The sequence below is a fragment of the Dermacentor variabilis genome, chromosome 11, assembly GCF_050947875.1.
Source record: "Dermacentor variabilis isolate Ectoservices chromosome 11, ASM5094787v1, whole genome shotgun sequence".
NCBI classification, from domain to species: Eukaryota; Metazoa; Arthropoda; class Arachnida; order Ixodida; family Ixodidae; genus Dermacentor; species Dermacentor variabilis.
In genome coordinates, this window is record NC_134578.1 from 60,614,433 (window position 1) to 60,635,612 (window position 21,180).

General features: G+C 45.1%; 1 protein-coding gene across 1 annotated transcript in view; it reads right to left on the bottom strand.

Moving 5' to 3' along the window:
* Positions 1-21,180, bottom strand: part of LOC142564127 (venom metalloproteinase antarease TserMP_A-like) — a 56,487-nt gene that overhangs the window by 16,286 nt on the left and 19,021 nt on the right. The window contains exons 4-10 of the mRNA XM_075674983.1: positions 18,708-18,828; positions 17,786-17,854; positions 17,604-17,722; positions 17,448-17,519; positions 13,203-13,342; positions 7,592-7,641; positions 1,397-1,505 (exon numbers count right to left, since the gene is read on the bottom strand). Of these exons, the coding sequence (XP_075531098.1) occupies positions 1,397-1,505; positions 7,592-7,641; positions 13,203-13,342; positions 17,448-17,519; positions 17,604-17,722; positions 17,786-17,854; positions 18,708-18,828 (680 nt within the window). The remainder of the gene's footprint in view (positions 1-1,396; positions 1,506-7,591; positions 7,642-13,202; positions 13,343-17,447; positions 17,520-17,603; positions 17,723-17,785; positions 17,855-18,707; positions 18,829-21,180) is intronic.

Consider the following 21,180-nt stretch of genomic DNA (forward strand, 5'->3'; position numbering starts at 1 on the left):
GCGACATTGCCCTCTGGAACTCCTTGGGTGTTTGCCACAATGCTCTCTCCCAGCAAAAACATTGCAATAATAATAATATTTGGGGTTTTACGTGCCAAAACCACTTTCTGATTATGAGGCACGCCGTAGTGGAGGACTCCGGAAATTTTGACCACCTGGGGTTCTTTAACGTGCACCTAAATCTAAGCACACGGGTGTTTTCGCATTTCGCCCCCATCGAAATGCGGCCGCCGTGGCCGGGATTCGATCCCGCGACCTCGTACTCAGCAGCCCAACACCATAGCCACTGAGCAACCACGGCGGGTAACATTGCAATAGCGGCAATGCTTCTCTTTTTGTTCACGCTCAACAGCCCGGAGAGGGAGTGAAAAGAGGAGGCAGGGAATGGGTACAATCGAATTTCCTACCGGTTCCCTCACCGACGAAGTCATGAAACAAGCTAACAGCAACATCACGACTGTTCGCTCGTGGCAACTAACCTACTCGGTGAGGGCGAGTGATAATGTGACCTGTGTATAGCATGCGTCGTTCGAGCTTTATTTTTAAAAAGAAAAGCTACTATTAGTTGCGGCATCAGTCGAGGACTAATTAGATGCATTTTAATGGTACGGTACGATACGTTTCTGCTATTTCTATAAAATAAAGGTTGTTCAAATGTGCCCCGCCATAGAATTAACACAGGGTGCGCAGACCTAAAGCCGCGTTAAAGCACCCCAGCGTCAAGGCTATGCTACGCAAGCGGCCTCCCAGCATATCAACACTTGTGTGCCCGATGCGGTAGCTTAATGGTTGTGGCATTGCTAGAGAACACGATTTTGATCCCAACTGCGGCGGCCACAATTCGACGGGAAATAAATGCAAAAACGCTCGTTTACTTAGAGTTTGGTGCACGTTGATGAACTCCTATAGGGAGGGCAAAATTATGAGGCTGTCGCCCACCACGGCGTGCCTGATTTTGGTTTTCGCACGCAAGGAACCATGACTTATTTAAAGTTTAGCAATTCTGTCACAATGAGATGCGCTGTGCGAGGCAATGACAGCACTAATGGTCTCGCAGGCAGTGAACAACGGCCTACAACAACGCATCTAGGAAACATGTGTGGCTGCCTGTTCTTTGTGCGACGTAGAAAAACACATGTGGTGCCCTTAAGGACACCATCACCTCACCACTCTTGTATTGTTCAATGTGCTCAATAACTTGGGCATTAACCATCAAGATAACCGCCAATTATCGTCAGTTAACGCAAGCACTACAGGAAGTTTCGCTTACACCAATTCCCGGAGTACGGGATATCCGCATTTTTTTTCACACGTTTCCAATCATAATGCTTAAGCACTGCTCACTTGTAGGAGCGAAATATGCAATTATCGTGGTAGAGTAAGGCAAGCAGCTTACGTGTGCGCAATCTCGTGCGCCATTATTCGAATTCCTCGGTAACTGTACGCAGTGTCTTCACCAAGCTGCTGTCGTGAGGCTAAGCAGGCAGACCCAACAAAGGCGAAGCCTGTAAGCAACACACCAACATTTTTCGGTCAGATATCGACTATATTCCCGCATGTGCACCTTCTACAATCTCAACAGGCCAACTAAATTGTCCTAGCAGGCATCGCTACCCTCCGGCAAGCCCCCGTAAGCTGTGTGCAGGCTCCTCTCGATAAGCAAATCTCTCCATAGAAGTCAAAGCAGCAGGGCATTAAATTTCGCCAAAATAATTGTGACAGAAGCCAAATCTGTTATGCAGTCACGCACACAAAAAGCCTCTCAGCATGACGAGTGTAAATATTGTACTTTGTTTCTAGCTGCCTTCTTTGGCTCGAAAGCTTACAACATTAGTGGCAAATGACCTTATCTGAAAACTCTACTTGAAAAATTCGTATTCTGATCCTCCTTATTACAAGTGCACGTAATATTGAATTCAATGTTTCTTGCTCCCGCAATATGTAATATTTCAAACAACAAAGCTAGAAATGAACAACTTATCAATCAAAATATAATAAGAAAATTCAAGTGGAACTGAGTGGTTATGGCAATACAAAAATAACCTGCAGGCGAACATCCTTGCACAAAGCTTGCGTAGTGCAGGTCTTCCTTCATCTCTTGTCTTAGTGCTCAGTTTTGCATTTACAGCAAACCATTAGAAATGAATACCGCAGTAAGAATATTCACTACAATAACAGCGATTGTTCAGCAAACTCGATATTGTTTGAAAGCAGACTCTGACCACAAAGTACTGTTGATGATATCCTGTTGAAAGGATAGTGCATTTTAGGCCTTGCCGCTAGAGAACGGTCGCCGACAGATGCAGCATTTGTACATCAGGCTATATCTGGCAACGTCGTAATATCGGCTCATTACACTTGAAAATAAATAGCCGTTTGCTCTATCGCGTGTCCACAAATGTTCGGTAATTAGTGATTGTGGTTATTACAAAAACTACGCCCACCTGTGATTTAAGTCTGCACTGCCATGGTTCAGGGATGCAGAAAAATTTGTGTGATAGAGGAGTACTGAAAATTGTTAAGGATTCTTCAATACCGCGTGGTTTCACGGAAACATTCTAAAAAAGTGCTAGATCAACGCTTTCTTGCCTACTACCCCAGGTTGTGTGTTGCTACCTGGCTGCTGGGTATGGTGAGGTGGTCACTATCTCGGCGGATATGTTTGCGCATACACAAGTTATATGTGTGCCAGATGAAAGCACTAGCGAATGGGCAGTATGACCCTTGTACTCTGACGAAGCATTTTCGCATGGCGGGACAAATAAAAATAAAGGTTTACATAAAGCCGCAATATACAATATCGGCTCGCAGTGATCTCTAAAACACACCGAATCGGCATTTTTAGAGTGAATCATATTTAAAGGATTCTTTGGTTTACTTAATTTTTACTTAGGCATTCCCTATTTGACGCTGGGGTAAACCAATACCCCAGGATGGCTTATCACTGTTACAGCAAGGGTACAGAATCCTTAAATTTCGTTTGATACGCGTCGTAATTTTCTGCGCATACAGCTTTCAACAGATTCTTCCCTCTACAAGCATGATACATTGCCTTCATCCTTGTGACATAACTGCTTAAACGTTTCCCACTGTGCAGCGGCCTCATATAGAATTTGTATTTCGGCATTGTTTGTGCAAGAGGCCGTGAACAAACAAAAAAATTACATGACAAAAACGTTGTGATGTTTGCAGTAGCATAAACATGAAACCCTGAAAGAGACTACACTTTACATGGTATGAAAGTAGACAAAATTGTAGGCATCACCATCAGGGTTAAATCATCAAACTAAATCTATAAAGCCTCGCTTCACATGTATTACTATGCGTTAGTATGCGTTAATAAGGTTCTCATTTCTTAATTCCTGGTATTGCAACTGTCTAACGCCGTTCTCTTTTGTTGTTTGATTTTCATACAAAATAAGCTCGATTGGGAGCACCTGCTATCACAGACAGGTTCTTGTCCATTTCTTGTCGACATTAGTTTATGAATGAAGCCTCAAACACCTCTCTCGCGCCGTCTTTTGACAATCAACAATAACGCTTTTGAACATTTCGACTGTGAGAACCAAGCCCTCATCGATGTTATGCGCCTACTTATATCGATACCCAATTTGGATGGGGGCACGTGAGTTGTATGAACACAGTTAAAGAGTTTTCGCACTGATAAAACCACGTCAAAAAGTCCACACTTGTCTTGAAATTGGCGTATTCGGCCACTCTTGATCATATTCTAGAATGATAAAATTAGCACGCAGCTGCAAGTGCGTACAAGTATTCTGCGAGCTGTATCAACAGCACATAGATCATGAGGGACCGAAGTGGGCTGCAGAAAATTGGGCTGTCATCGCATTCACACGATAGTTCGTGCACTCCTACCCAATTTCTAGTGACGGTAAAAAGTGACACGTTGACGCTATCTACGCGCTGCCTTCGACCGTAACTCATCCGGGTCAACGCGTCCCCTAGCTTTCGTTGTGACATAGTAACTGTGCTCCGGCTCTTCAATTCGCAGAAAGAGGAAGGAAGGATGCCCGAAGACTCTATGCTCCTTCTTTAACAGGCTGTACTCTTGCGCTTTACATGGTAATCCCAATTATCGGACATGAACCGTTCTTTCGTACGTATAATGGAAACAATACAAGCGCATCTACATCATATTTGGTGAGACGTATTACGCTGCACTCCAACTTAAATCCCTGTTGACAGAAACGCCACGTTATTTCTACTGAGTCCACACGCATCACAGATTCTTCGTATTTCAATGTGCTGTCACTCAACGCTGACATCGTCCTATTTTCTCTCTTCAGTACGAGCGCGCACGTAACGTCTTCTGAGCAGACAGTCACTGCGCGCTGACGTGAGTCCTGCAGGACCTTTATTAAAGTTTGTCCAATACAAACCAACGTCTTCTGAACAGCCGCCCGATTTCAGGAATAGCGAGTCCCGTTATCTTGCTCCTCCCCATTTTCCCGGCATGCCAGTTTGGCTGATGACAAAATCTCTTGTGACACTTTCTAATTCTGCGAATAAGCAAATTATCAAGGGTGCCGACGCCATCCCTCAAAGGACTTGCTACCAGCCACACATTCATGAGCGGAAACAGTACGCGTTTAGACGAACTCTCCATAGCTTCATTTCTCTGTGTTGTGGTCGTAGTTACCCGTTCATAAATCATCAGCTTGGATAACAAAATATCCGAGGCTATGAATACAGCAGCATAAGGTACGCCTCAGAACATACCTAACTACAGGTAAGTTTTGAGGAGTTAGTCGCTTTTGCTGCAGTACAATGCCACAAAATTCCGCCCTAATTATTACCTAGACACTGCGTAGTCTCTAAGAATGACCTTTAGGTAAAGCTGAAAGAAACGCATTAAATTATCGCACACTCAAAGAAGACACCAGTTACTACTATCAGTCGCCGTAGACAATAAAATCGCCGCATGGTTCTTTGTCTGTCTGGATGCCGCCTGGTATCCAACCTGGCATACTTTAGTAATGATGACGACGCATGGTACCTAAAAATACATGCGCTCCGACTTGTACTTGTGGAATCTCCAGTCCATGATGTTAGTTAAACGCAAAATAAGGCGCGGCGTGATTTTGTCTCGCTAAGTACATGCCAAATGCAGGCTACGGCTGTTTTTAGCACATACTAGGGAATCGGTCGCTCAGCAAAAGCGGGCTACTAATCGACCAAACTCTCGTATTCTAGAGCCACACGTCAAGCGCTTGTCTCGGCTCGCGATTCGAATCAGTATGTTCCTCAATTTACTCTGCTTTTCAGGCCCTCCATCCAGTGTGGTTCTCTTCTTCTACATGCCATTTCAGCGCTTGTACAGTAGAACGCTGGAGGATGTCACTTCGTTACGACCCGTCGAATAAATGTATTCTCCTCCAGAAAGGCGTAAAATATTTCAATACCCCTTCAAGCTCTCCTCCCAAATCTTCAATGCAGCCAATAAAATGACCTAGGGCTTCGCTACAAGCTACCGTGAAAGTATCCCTATTTCGCAATGAACCAAGGGCTGCAAGTTTTCGCATGCATATTTTGAATTCGAGCAGACTGCCTCAATCTCGGTAAATGGAGGCGGAACTCATCTCACGACGACTGTCTACGGTAACGCGTTGGCAATAAATCAATATGGCGACACAGCGTATTGCCACAGTCAAACGTGTTCGGAGGCGTATACTGCAGTTTGGGACTACTCTTGCGCCCTTCCTTAACACCCGACGCCATCGGGCGCCACTGTCGCGAAACCTGCGTGTCGCCTCCGTAACGCATGGCGTGTCGGTCCTTGCGAACACGCAGAAACGCGTCATGTGGCAACTGGGATCCTTTCTGCGATTCTTTATGCATATGCTGCGCCATCTAGTAACGCGGCTCAGAAGTCTGTGCGTTGGCTCCGACAGGAGGATCACGGCGTGCCGGTGCCTGCTAACGCTAAGGATTGCTGTTTTCCTTGCTGCACATTCAGTGGCACAAGCTCAGCTACCCACGTTTGTAAGCGGCTCATTAAATAGCGGCACATACTGAGTGCATTCATAGCGGAGCTGTGTAAAGCATTGGTCTGAGCGGTTTTTGCAAAGGAGAGGAGACAAAGGAGAGGAAAGGCAGGGAGGTTAGCCAGTGTTAGTACCGGCTGGCTACCCTGTGCTGGGGAAAGGGATAAAGGGAATAAAAGGAGAAAGGTTTTTGAAAAGGGGAGCGCAGAAGCGTTGCGCAAGAAAGGAGACGTCGACAGGAGAGACGCTCACTTGCAACTAAGCATGTCTCCAGAGACAAACCACCAGGAACGTAATTGCGCATGCGCTGCCATCGAGAATTGTTGAAAAAAATGTTTTGATTTTTTTATATAAAATTCGTCTAACAACGAGGCATGCATCACTACATCAATTATGACAGCATAGTGTAGGTGATAGCAACAATGGCCCGTGCAAGTGGCCTGACAGAAGTCATTCCAAAATAAACTTCTGGGGGAGGGGCACGGATGAGGGGGCGTATAAACTTCTGCCAAGCGCGAGGAACGTAAATTCCTTATACATCAGATGCACTGACGGGGCCCTAATACAGAGGGTAGCATGAGCGCGAATCTGACTAGCCTCGAGAATTTCTCTTTCGAGTCTGCCATTAGATCTGCTTATAATTTCGGTTTTGTCGAAAATGGGTTTACAGCCACCATCCCTGCAGTGCGAAGGAAGGTGCGCGGAGTTGCTCAGGGCCTTTAAAGATGAAGAATGTTCTCTCAGCCTGTCATTTAGACAGCGCCCTGTCTGCCCAATGTAAACAATCCTACAGACGAGAGCTATCTTATATACCACTTCGGTGCCACAGAACGTGAGGGGTTTCGTATGCTTCTTTTCACAAGTCCTGTTCTTCTTATGACCGCTTGCAAGGGCGCACAACCGAGAAAGCTTGAGAGGATCTGGAAAGATGAGGTCGAGGCCATCTCTTTGCCACATCCTTTTTAGTTTCAGTGAAATCGTGAGGCAATATGGCATCGCGACAAACTTATTTGGCCTTGAGCGCGGCATAGCATTGGGTGGAGCCTCGTTGAACCCACTGGGGCTAGCACACTCGAAGGCGATCCCTAGGCTTTCAGACGTGACACTTGTAGGTTGAAGCTATGCGAAAAACCCTGTCAGCAAAAGATTTGGTCCTGGATGAATTGAGGGACGATGAAACTATACCCCGTTCTACCAGTTACAGTGAGAGGAGTCAAATGGTAAAATGGCCTTCTTAGAACGCGGCAAATGTTCTGAACAAAGATGTTCGTGCCAGTTACAATAGAGCACTAAATCTAAAAACCGGATTGTGCTATTCTCAGGAAGTTCCATTGTGAAAGATAACGAGAGCGAGCATTGTTTGAAACACACGCTCATTTACTGCCCTACTAATGTCATTATGTGGAACAAATAAATAGACAAGCAAATCGTCCACATAACTATAAACTTTAAGAACAATGTGCTGGTTGAATTCTTGCTGAATCAAACTGTCAAATTTGGCTAAAAAAATTTCACACAAAATGGGTGTCACACACGTTCCAATTTACACAACCTAAAAAGGATCAGGCAGGTGTGCGCCAACTTACCTGAAAGAGCTGACTCCCTTCTGCTTCCTTGTAGCGCAATCATGTCATGGCTAGAAAAATAAAATTTTTGAAGTCGAATTCAGTAACGGTATTTCACAATGACTGTTCTTGAGCAGACAAAAACCTAAAAGCTCATTTACTAAAGTCAAAACACTTTCACTCTACCTTTTATTCAAGTTGCCTATATAACATGTACTCTCAATTCAGAAAACAAATCTTGTTCAATATCTTTTACCATGCTACAGGTAAAGACAGCGAGAAGAGGCGATATATTTTCTTTTTAACGTGGCGTTGTACGGTCACTGGCCATGGCTATAGCGATGCAAGTATGCACAAGAAGAAACGCAAGCAAAAGTTCTAGAGCCATAATGCACCTGTCTTTATGAAGCTGCTTCGACAAGGTCACCTAGCATCATGCTCTGTGCTGCCTCTCGGCGCTGAAAGATCGATCAGGTCGCATCGTTCGTTGGGCCACTTCGGCTGCAGTAATACCACATTCGCATCACGTTCCTATTCGAATAAAAGCAGTCTCTAGCTGACGCGCTATCGCCCTCTCAACTACCTAACGCAGCTTCTCGAACACATCCTGTTGCTAGGTCGACCCCACTTCCTGTCGACAATATTATTCATAGCAATGCAAGGATCCCTCATTTTGACAACTCCTTGATGTTCCGACTAATTCATGAGCTCCTCCTGCTGAATATCAAATCTTGAACCACCATGTGCATCGACCTTGTCCTCTTCAGCGTGGAGATTCGGTTGACCCTTTCTTTTTTCGTCCATGGATCTACTACTTGAAGATCCATGTCAAAGTCATGGGCCGCGAGAAGACGGTGTTCGTCCCAACAAATAGACTCTACCAGCTCAAGGTTATGTATTTCAGTTAGTGAGACGCCCCGGCAACCTATGAGCAGATGACGGATTCTCTCCGTAGAGGCTATAATTTGTCTATTGTTTACGCAGCAGCCTTCGCACGCGCTGGGAAGCCGTGCTGCTCAGCCCCGCCCTCGAGGATCAACTATGGGCCGTCCAGCGGGCCGAGCATGCCACCAGGACCCACGAACTCCTGGCCGTCACCTAGGCGAGGCCTTTGGCCCTCCCCACCAACTCGCAGGGCACACAATAAAGTTCTTTCCTCCTCCTTGTTTACGCAATATGAACGATGTTATCGGCTTGTGCCCTACCTTGGAGAGCTACTTCACTCGCCTGTTAGTAATTCTTGGAGTGTTCTGGAGAGCCAGACTTACGTTGAACTCATCCAGGAACCTGTTTACTCTACTCCACATCGTCGTTTGTGGTTTTCTTGTTAGTGCTAGTGGCGTCCATCCTGACCCGACAATGTGCGTGCCGTAAAAGATGCTGCTCTTCCCCACTCAGCTAAATAATTTTGGAGTTTTGTCGACTTACATTTCTGCTTCTCTCGCTCCTCCCATAATTTCAATGACGTGGCCCAGCTAGTTGCTGGCTTAATTAAAAAGGACACCGCCTTTTTATGGCGTGAAGAGCTAACTGTTGGCTTCACCACCCTGATTACCTTGCTTACAACACCACCCACTTTGATGTGTTTGAACCCTTCTGCAGCTACCGGGGTTCATACAAATGCTAGTGGTCATGGAGTAGGTACCCACCACTAAAATGGACAAGAATATGCCATTGCGCTACCAGTCCTTCCTTCGTGATTATGGCGGAACTTTTCTATCACTGAGCGCGAATGCCGCGCTTTAGTGGTACCTGCCGCGAAATTCCGCCTGCTCATATAGGGACTCGCACTTTGCGTCATCATCGGCCACCATATTCTCTGTCATCAGGCTTCATCATTGAGTGTTGTAGTTGGAGGGAAACACCATTTACGCCGTACACAAGTCCGGTCGGACGCATCAGGGCACCTTATGATGTTCATCACGTTATCCTACAGACCCTTCCGGCATGCCTACGTCGCAGTCCTGGTTATCGCTAACCACTTTAACATACGTCATGAACAGCAAAGTGGTGCCACAATAAGGTATATCGTCCATCGCCTACGATCGCATCATGCTGACCCTTCATTCCTTCTGTTCGAGCTATGCGAAGTTATTTTTTCCGCAGCAATCGATCCACCAACGGGGTGGACTTCTACTCTTCATCGCAAAGCACCGTTGTGGCGCTGTTGTCAAAGAGCTTCACAACCCACCAATCGCTGTCCACCTTGGAGTGTCCAGAACATACCTCCACGTGTAGCGTCAGTTTTTCTGGCTCGGTCCTATCGTTCAGGTCAACGCTACGTTTGTAGTGTGTGACTTTCACCAGCGGCAACAAACGGCCTTCTCTACTGCCTCCTGGCCTCCTTCACTCCATCGACATAAATAAGAAGCCCCTTCCCGCATCGGTCTTGGTCTACTCGGCCCATATGCCAAGTTCCACTCGGGAAACAGATGGATCACTATTGCGATCGACTTGGTATGCCATCACAGGAGCCCTACAGACTAGTTGTACCACTGATGGCACCGACTTGTTTTTTCATGTGGCCATTTTGCATCATGGTGTGCCTAGGCAACTGCACAGAGATTGCGGCCGCTGCTTTCTTGCTTTCTCTCACAAGCCGTAGAAGGAATGTTGCGTTGCTGCTCTTCAGAACACAAGTCTCGCAACTGCTTACCACCCGCAGACAAACGGACTCCCAGAGCAGTTGAATTGCACATTGACTGGCGGGCGATGTACCTCTTGGACGGTCACCAGGTCTAGAATATAACCTTTCCATACGGCACCTTTGCCTAGAATTCATACCGCCACGACATCGCCGGTTACTCAACATTTTACCTATTGCAAAGCCACACCCAACTTTACTTTTCCACTCCATCCTACATGCCATCACGGCATGCAATACATGCAATCAATACAGATTATGCCCTCGACGCTGCAGCTTGGGCTCACCCGGCTGGTCAGACCACAGAGACGCGACTTCCCTTTCCCAGTCTGTTCCCTGAGAAGGTCCGCTACGACCATCGACACCCGCTCGTCCGTTTCTATTGCGGGCCTTTTGCTCTTCTCCGAACTCCTTATCTGCGTTACGGCCTCTCTGAAAAACTTCTGTGGCACTACACATGACCTTACAAAATTTTACGCCAAGTTACTGACATGAGCTATAAAAGTGTATGGCTGGACGGTGGCTCACCGTCTCCCCTGCCCATACAATGATGCTTTCCACTTCTCCCATCTCGAAGCGAACTTTTCAACCACCTCAGTGTCTGAATAATGCACACCGAGACAGCGATCTGTCCGGTGATGAGATCATATGTTGCGAGCAGCTTCCATCTTGGGTTTTCCAATGTGTAAATAGTTGTTGTATATAAAGCGTCTGCTAGGTTTACCCATTTTCCACACCGTAATGATAATATACATTGACAACTTGGTATATCTCACATTTTCGCCTAACACTCATGTGAAAACCGGCATCAATATTGGTCACAGCCGCTGTCGGCTTTTAATAATCAAAGGTTTGTTGTTCATAGTAGCCGCGTTTGCTTCGATAGAGCGACAGCATATTGCGTAAAATCTTCCACACGTGTATACATTTAAATCGTGGTAATGTGGTGCCGGAAGCGAACGTAGCACTGACGCTGATCTGCGTCGCAAACGGTAGCTGAGACGTTGAGAATGCGTTTATCCAACTGTGTTACGTAAATTGGTTGGCTTATGCGGCTAGTCAATATTCCAATAAATTTCTACTAAGCACATACGCACAACAGATAGTAGCGCAGGTCAACAGCAGACAAACGCGAAAGGTCCAACAGACATAGGCATGCTGAAAATGCATAGGATAATGTACTGCAATAAGGGCTTCCAAGATGAGGAAAAGCATCACACATCTTGCGAAACATGGCTATTTGCATTAGTGTTACTTTATTATTATTATTATTATTATTAGTAGTAGTAGTAGTAGTAGTAGTAGTAGTAGTAGTAGTAGTAGTAGTAGTAGTAGTAGTAGTAGTAGTAGTATTTGCATTACAATAATATAAGAGCATTACTTTTCTTTACTGTAAGTCATTTGCCTTGTTTGGAAACAACGTTCGTCTCAAAAAGAAGGGCATTGTTTTAGTTCGTTGGTAAAACTAGAAAATAATCTCGAACTTAAGGCCTCTAGACGCGAAAGCTCCGATATCTTCCTGGATTTTCTTTTTTAATGTAGCAGCTGGGCTCATATTCATTAAACGTATTTGCAATACAATCGTTCGTAGGGCAATGTTCCAGCCAATTCGCAAACAATTGTTCGCTTCACTACGTGGCTGGTTGTGCCTCGTTTTTTGTGTAATTTGATCGAGACACCGCATTAGCGCTAGACGCATTCCTTTCATCCCTAGTAGCACCGACCCGTGAACAAGCGCAAGACACCCTCACCATCTTTGCGCAAGATCGGCCCATTGTCCACAACACGCCTCTTGAACTCCCCCGAGAAGCAGCTGCGTTGGCAGGATTGACGATAAAAATGATCACATTTTTCGCCCAGTTCATTTGTAATGATCTGGTCCCTGTCTCGTCAGGTTGGGCTCACCGAAATGCTATCGGCACACGGGCGCATTCTGCATACTTTGGACCGTGATTTCCCTCATATATGATGTGGTTCACCACCGCTTCCACTACCTCATTTGCACCATAGTCCTGTGACGTTGAGTATGCGGCATGTCTCAAACTCACCACTCCGTCATTGTCATAGATCTCTAGAGACGCTGGGATGGTGCTTCTGCCGCCGGTAGGAATGCTAGGGGCGTTCCCCTCTTAGAGGATGAATATTATCACCCGACGAAGTGACCGCCTGGCGCGAGCTGCCAGCTGCTTTCGTCAACGCTGCCGGTGCGTTTCAATATATTTTTTAACTAGTCTTCAGTACACATATTTCTTCGTTCGCGCAAGAATACGATTCATGAAGTGACCGGTCAATGGCAGAGAACCCTTATAATAAATATATTTACCCCTACTATTTCCAAAAAAATATTTATCACCCGAAAACCAGCCTGCGCAAAGTTTATTTTAGTTTGGTTCGGGTGTATTATTACGTCTAGCTTATAAATATGAGTGACCATTTTTGATACTGGATGACGTAGTTGTGAACTTCATACATACATCTTTCTGCAAGTTCCCAAACATATTTTTCGAAATTGGCTGCTTAAGTTGGAATTTACTTGATATTGTTTTTACATTTCTCCTTTTTCTTTTAAATGCAACGAGGCACCTCAAAATTGGTGCATTAGTTCCCCAGAAAAACGATTTATACGTTCGCATGTATTTACACAAATGTTCCCGAGCCAACGCTTCTTCTTAATTACCGAATAAAAAGTACTTGTACAAAGACTCGGGCGGCAACGCACAAAACGATTTCATAATTGGCGTTCATTTTGCGAAATTTATCCCGGTGAAAAAATAATTCGTACGTGGTGATGCTTATAATTCAGGCCTCTAAAAAACACACGATAGCAAGTTCATATCGCTTTTACCAATTACATTACAACTCAAATAAAGGAGTACATATTTTCTTGCACATTATAATACATCAAGAAAGGACATCTCTTCTCGTATGTATCACAGCACGTCCAATTCATTATCGTTTACGTTGAAGAAGACAGCATTTGCTACTTACCCAGTAATAAAGTAGAGCAAATCAAAATTGGCGTACAAAGTAGTTTTCCTTGCCACATAATCTTTAATACTGTATAGCGACTTCAATGCGTCTATGCCGCCTCCTGGGAGGTATGTGTAATATATATGCTCCTGTGTGTACTGCCAGAAATAAAAATATTAATTTCTCAGACCATGGTATACGAAGCCATGGAAAATAGAAGACAAGCTCGTGTATAATGTAGATTTGGCAAAAGCTCAATCACACTGACGTGTACCAAGCAAGTAGGCAATACACTTGACAAACTATACCTTTACCATTGAGTCCTGAATATGAATATGAAGATCTAAATCAAGACATAAATAAACATACGGCGCCTAGGCCATGCGCTGCACATGGCACTGCAAGCGTTGATTACATTAATTATAAGCGTGTGAATACCAATCTTGTCTACAGCGGGAAATCTCGTTTAACCTCACGCATGTAGAAGGGTTTCGAAACGGCGGATAAAACCTTGCTTTGCAGTGAAGCGGCGCGTTTTGCATGATGACAACACCACGTTTTTTCGGGGTCGAAGTGTTGACGTAAACAACGTCGGGAGATGGAAAACGTCTTGCTGTGCCGGTACCGAACATCCCCACTTGGTTGGGAAGACCACGGCGATATTTGTGATCAGTCTAGCCACTTGTCACACTACGTTCGTCGGCAATTCACCGCTGCCTTCGTGGTATAGTCCGCTTTAATGTAATTGTTTTGCAGTGACACGAACATGTAGAAGCTTAGCGATATTCATCATAGAAGTCTTGGAGGAATGCCCGTGTTTGTGGCACAGTACAACCGCTGCGGCGGGTAGGCTCAATGTGGAGAGCATAGGCCGTTAAAACCGTCTCCAAATATTCACGTCTTTCGACACCCACCGAATCCCTGTAAGCGAGGGAGCAGCATGACAGCTCATGGCACTCTGAATTAAGAACCAGACCATAGACCTGTCTCTCTCATTGCAAAGGCTTACGTGCGCCACCCTCGGTCTTGCCTATACATCTGGCTACTTTCCAGGGCCCTACCACAAAAAGCACAGTGGAACAAGATCTCCATGCTTCGGGCCCAACCGAAATTCAAAGCTCGCGCCCAGGCAGTGATATAACTAATAGGCCTGTTATTTGCTGGGCGCAACATTGCGCATTCGCATTGTGATCTGGGGCGGAATTTCTTGCTGCGCTGTCTTATAAGCGGATGTGATGTACGGTAAAATGTAATACCAGTTTTGTCTTGCGGCTCTGCGTATTTACTCAGCATATGCCCAACATACTTCATCAAGCTCTCTGTTAGGGTATTTGTTAACGTGTGGTAGGCTGTGGTCACTGAGCCTTATAGCTGAGACTTAGTGCTCTCTTTGAAATTGTAGCCGTGAAAGCAGTTCCTCGGTTTGCTACTACGTCCGCTGACGCACCGTACCTCAGAGGCACATTTTCACTAAAGAATCTCGTTACTTCGACCGTGGCGCTGCTTGAAGACCCTTGTTCTCTACATAGCGTGCGACATAATCAGTGGTCACTTACGAAGTCATTATCGGTATGGGAAGTCTGGGACGATTCGAGAAAGTTCATCACAGTTTGCGCAAATGGCTTTGTGGGCGGCTGGCCTGATTGTGATAGCCTGGCTAGTTTGTGTCGTTGACATTTGAGGCACGCGCACACGTGACGTTTCACAACGACTATAAGTCTTGGCCAGTATTATTTCTGTTTGACTCGGGCAAATGCTGGCTTGCAGCCGAGGCAACGGGACCTCGATTATTGGGACAGCCTTGCAAGAACTCATGACGGATCAAGGTCGGGACGGCAAGTAGGCGGTTATTTCCGCAGGAATAAAGGTTTTTCTTCTGTTGAGAACATCACTGCACGAGCCTAATGAAGGCAAGCTTCTTGCTAATGTTGGGGACACGCTCGTAGTGCGGCGGCTTCAAAAATCAACAAGACAAATTAATGCCGTTTCTTTCCGCTACCGACAGGCAGTAGTTGTCGTGCCCTCAATTAATATAAAGGCTTTGTCTTCGTCATGTGCTGTGATTTCGCCCGTTTCTGTAATTTTTCTCGCGTTGACGCACAAGCTCAAGGGAGATCGAGAACTTATATTAGTCACCTGTCTCAGCATTGAGTTCGCCATGTGTTGGGATGTCCTGGTCGCGATCACAGCCCAGCGCTCCCCTCCTCCTTTGTGGTAAGGGACGTAACTCGGGGCTACACCTTATTAGGTGGCCACTCCTGCGGCAAACAGGTGTTTGGACGGGCAGATGGTCTGTTAAGCGGTGTCCAGAAAACCTACCCCGACGCCTCTACTAGTGTCGGGATTCAGACTGCAGGAACCGAGAAAACATGGAAAGGCACTTTAATTATACACGCTTGAGCGATGCGCCGTGGGCCTCGTCTTCTCTTTTAGCCGCGCATGATCTTCATCGTTCTTACATGCTGCAGGTTTGATGTGCATGTTAGATATATATATCAGAGGGTATACATATATTGTAAACAATCCGACAGCTGCCTGACGGCCAGAACGTCTGCTGCTGTTCTTGTTCTTCGTTCTTGTTCTTCGAGCTGCCTTTACGCATTCATGCATGAACCAACTAGCCCAAGCAATAGCTTTACTTGTTCTTCGGCACCTCTCGAACGCCCGTCGTGCGGGCGCCTGAGCCCAAGTACACTCGCTCTTTTCACTCGGCCAAACTACACGTTTCCGGCGTGGCTTGCAACCACGGAACCTATCATGAAGAGTAGACTAGTCCAGGAAATGAGGTCGTCGTCTGCGAGCCATTGAAGCGTGCAACCAGCTTTTCTGGTTGGTGGCACTGGCTTTTGCCGCTCTGGTCGCTAGTCTCCCTCGTGGTTACCGCGTCGGGGTTCGCAACGTACGGCCCAACATGCTGTGCATTGAAGAGCCGCTCTTCTCAGCCGTCACGTGTATCTTCGCAGTGTTGTTGCTGTTTGATCAAGGCTTGCAGATGCGCTAGATTCGGCCAAGCTCGTCAAAATGTTGACTGCTGATAAGTCTTCCTTGTCCGAAGGTGAAATGCGGGTGGTTTGTTTTTAAACTTGTGGCCTCTTTCGAATCTGGTCTTTTCCGCGTCTGGTGTGGCCTCTTGCTTACCTTTGCGATGCACACTTGTGCGTCGTGCGCCTCGATGGTCTCTTGCGGAGAACAATTTACCATGGCCGCAAGAGTTCGTGCGCAAAGTGCGGGAGGCTCGGTATATTTCTCCATTTATTTAACCATATTTGTCTATTTATATAGCAAGCGAATGTTTTCTGCTATTTCCACGACGAATAAAACTACGAATCTTAGTTCGTATACAATCATTTGCTATCCCAATCAAGGCTTCGTCTTTTAGGCGTGACTGCGAGCTTTTTCTTTAACGTAACCCAACATGTGGATGATACCGTACACGAGGTGCGCCACTGAGGTAAAAGTTTACGTTTGCTACCATAAGAGTAGCGTCCCTCTAGTTATTGATTCTGATGCATTCGTACAGGTTGATCCAGTCCTCGACGTCTTCATCATCGATCGCAGAGAAGACGCAAGGATTACGGCGATCGGAGAGCAATGCAAGTCTTGGGTAAGTCTTGGGCAGCAGATAATAAAGCCGGTGTGGGCGAGGTGTCTTTTGGCACCATAGCGATAAGCTTGCCGAAGCGCTCACTGTAGCACTCCGTGATGAGGTGAGCCAACGCCCAAGCTCCACTAAAACTGGTACGTGGAAGAACGCAGACAAAAATCTGGCTAAACTCCACAACCTAAGCATATTTGCAAGCAGATACGCCACATTGGCCTAAAGGCTACGGCCAGCGCTAGCTCAGCAATCGTCGTCATCATCTCAACACGACCCGCATTTTCGTCTCCAATGGTAGTGGCCCGTAGCAACATTTTTCCCCATTTCCAGGATGTCTAGATTAAAATGAACGCCCCTACCAACATATTTATGAGTTTTAAGTATCATGGGACCATAATGGCAATGCTTTGCGCTACTGGAAACAGCCCAGAATAAAAGCCTAGAAAAGCATTCTATTTACAAATAAAAAAAAACTAGCCAAAAGTAAACTCTTCTTTGTTTTAACTTTGGTTGGCCACACAATTTCCTCGTCACTTTGAAGCAAATTAGCCAGCAAAAACACATTTGCTGCCTTTGAAACCTCCAAATAACGCCATACTGTTCATTCTTTAAGCTAGCAGCACGAATTTCCGAGGTTCTTAGCAATGTAATGTTAGAGAACTTACATTTGTCAATTCGATGCCCCGTAGTATGGGTCGAACTCTAGGGTTTCTAACCCCAAGATAGCGTATGACAACCTGAACACCAAGAAAAAAAATCAGAACGGTTTAAAGATTTGACAATAGCTCGAGGTATTTGTAAGTATTTGAAATGTTACTCACCACTTGAAACGTGACCATCACGTATTTTAACATTTTCTTTGTGCTCCTAAATTCACGGTGAAATACTGAGTCACACGTAATAAGCACCTCCGGAAAGATAGTTTCTACGCTGTATGCGGCTAAAAAATTAATTACCATAATTAAGCAAAGGGGGAATTCGGTTCCAGCATTACGTTACTTACATGGGTCAAAACCATAGCGATCGTTTCTAGCACGCTCAGATATCATCGTTTTCTCGTCCACAAGTTTCCCTAAAATGGCAAAATACGGCATAAGAACTGTGATCTTTCTCCCTTAATGGCAGCAATCATCCTATGATATCCGTATACAAATAATTAATTAGCATGCGCTCTGATTATATTGCATCGAAACAGAAACAGCTTTCAAGTTAAGGCAGTCTGAGCTATGCGTATCCATTAGCGGGCAGGTGCCAGAGAAATGAATTTTGCCGGCAGCTGAATTTGCCTTCGGGGGTTTCCGAATAGGATAATGTCACAATTCGGGCCCCCTGGTTATATCAGGATTTTGTAACACGTAATATCTGGTTAACCAGAGATTACATTTTAAAACCTACCGAATACATTTGCTGTTTTGTATCGGAGGTAGGTTTATCTTCGGGAGCCTAGCAGTTCCACCCTGCTTGCTTAGTGGCTTTGGCGTTGCCCTGCTAAGAAAGAGGTTGTGGTGTGAAATATTGGCCGCGGCGGGCTGCATTCCGATCGAGGGCGAACTCCAAAATCGCTCGTGTACCGTAAAGTGGGTGCATGGTTAAGACCCCAGGCGGTAGAAATTAATCTAGAGTAGCGCGCTACAGCATGCGTGATAAATAAGATGGTGATTTTGGCAAGTAAAACTCCACATATATTTTTAAGCATGGCTCACAAGAAACCCTGACAACACAGTGCGTGTGCAATATAAGCCAAAAGCAAATATCATGCGTGCCACAGCGTCGTTCACATCATTTTGCTATATGTCCTATATTGCTTTCACGATGGTTAATGCATATTTATCTTAATCGTAGTTAAACTAGCGGCAAGCAGTCACGAAAGATTCATTTAAGTAGTACGGGAAATTTTAACCAGTTGAAACAATCAACATACATACCATAAACGTTGTCAGAATCCGAGTCTTCAATAGTGTCAACGAGGTGAGCTTCAGGGCCATATTCGGAACGCTCGCTTGCTTCAATTGGCCTGATCTTCAGCTTAGGTCCAACGACGCCTTCCTGGATAAATTGAAAATACGTCTATGCGCACCTTCCTTTGCATTATCTGTAGTCATTCCAAAAACTGCATTAAGCTAAGAGCACCTGAAAATGCACCTGACTCTAGGATAGTCAGCAGAGGTATTCAAGACTTGATCAGTGCGACTGCATAAAACATATAGAACACTAGCGGCAACATTTTCCGATTTGTGACCGCTGATTATTGTAGCCCAGCCAAATGTCAACTTCTTCAATGGCTGTACTAGTAGCCGTACCCTTACAGACTACTTTGCTGCCCGAATAATCAGACACAGCCAGCACGTGCAAATCTTGAACTTATGTTCAATATATCAATAATGCACGTCATCACACATTTTTTCGCCAATTTTATTTGTAAAACCTGAAATTCAGTTTTGTTCATTCACAGAAATGACATCGCATTCTTACCTCTCTTTGTTGATTCTATATCGCGGATGTTTATAACCAGAATCTCGATGTCAGGTGTATGCACAGAAAAGTACGTCTAAAGGGGGATTTCAGCTACGATGGCAAGACTGAAAGCAACGAAGAACGAAGACTACGCCTGATACTTGAATGCCGCGATCGTAATATATACCTTATGCGAACGTCTAAAACTTGCTTAAGTGTTTGTTTCTAGCTTCTTTTTCTTGCTTAAAATTTGTTTGGCTTTCAATTAATGTATTCGAATGAGCTATAAAGATTATACTTGTCAGATACATTAAGGCTGGGTTGTAAGCTGGTGATTGGGCTGTGAAATTATTCCTTTCGTTATTCGTATTGTTTTAGAAACTACCATCCATTAGAGTAGCCGGCCGAGGTTTAACTTTACAATGCAGCAGATTATGTAATAAAAAACTATATATATATATATATATATATATATATATATATATATATATATATATATATATATATATATATATATATATATATATATATATCGTCATTACCTAAATTAACATAAATAGGTATGCCGAAATGCTCTATTTTTATATATTTCTTATTCCTCCTATATGCAGAACTTGCCGATATGTCCCAGTTCATGTACTTAAGCATATTTGACGATTTTAAAAAGGCGATCAAGCACGTATTTACATGGTGGCTCAGAAGCGAATGATTGAGAGGCGAGTGTATTATTGCGTACAAGTCGGCGCATCAGCCATGCCACATCTCTCGTTTCTGACTTCACACACGACGAGGGGATGCTCGCGACACTACCACACTGACTGCGGTTAAATATATACGCCACTGTTATCCATAATTGATACAGAAGCCAGCATTATGACGAAGTGGTGTTAGTGAAATGGAACGATATTACTGTGCAATGCGCTTTTATCTTCTCCTCCCAGGTAACATTATTTCCTAATTACAATAGCACTTTCATAGGTAAAAAGCGGATGCGCACGTGAACTTTACTTATATAGCGCCAATACTGAATAAATCAGCTCGTGGGATCGGGATACTGCTCAAATTCATGGCATATCCTAATCTTACAACTCCGTGAATAAATCGTTATACGCCCATTCCTACACATTTTATTGTGTATCATGCCGCTACCGCACACAGCACTCAATAAAGCACAAGACGTCACGTACAGGCGGCGTCAGACGAGCACCTGCCCATGCCCGGCCTTCCTGCTCAAAATATATTCCGGGCGCGCACCCTCACATGCGTGTCGCTACTGTCAGGATATGGCTAGCCTTGCTCGCATGCTCTGGGGTTGGCCCCTGGCGCCCGGGGCCAGGACCACCAAGGAAGAGTGGCACCGACCTCTACGCAGCTCGGACCTGGAATCACAGCTCAGGGCTGTCCATCGGGCCCGCCATGTGGCTGAGAGGCCATGGCTTTATGACTTTATTGAGGTCCCGCGGTGCTCGCGACTAGTGTACTAGTCGCGAGCACCGAGGGACCTCAATAAAGTCATTCATCCATCCATCTATCCTCACGGGACCACAACAAATGCTTCCGCCGTGCCTTACGCTTATACCACACTTCCAGTTGGTAAATTAAACCATTGCTCTTTAGGTAATCCACCAATTCTACAATAAAAAGCGTCCAATACCACTGATTACCCAAAGTCACTCCATATATGTCGCTGCAAGATTGGATACACACATTACTTGTTGACTCCTAAACCAAGAACAAACACTGTAAATGGGCTGCGAATATCGCACCAAAGTTATTACGAAATACATTACCCATTGACCTTAGGAACGATCTGCCACTAGTTTATTCTTTTATTCGACTTACGCCCTTTTTACACTAATATATTTCTATTGTTATCTACGGCTGTTTATCTGCATCTTTACGCTGGCATTTGTATAAGCATCGGAATATATACACATACTAACA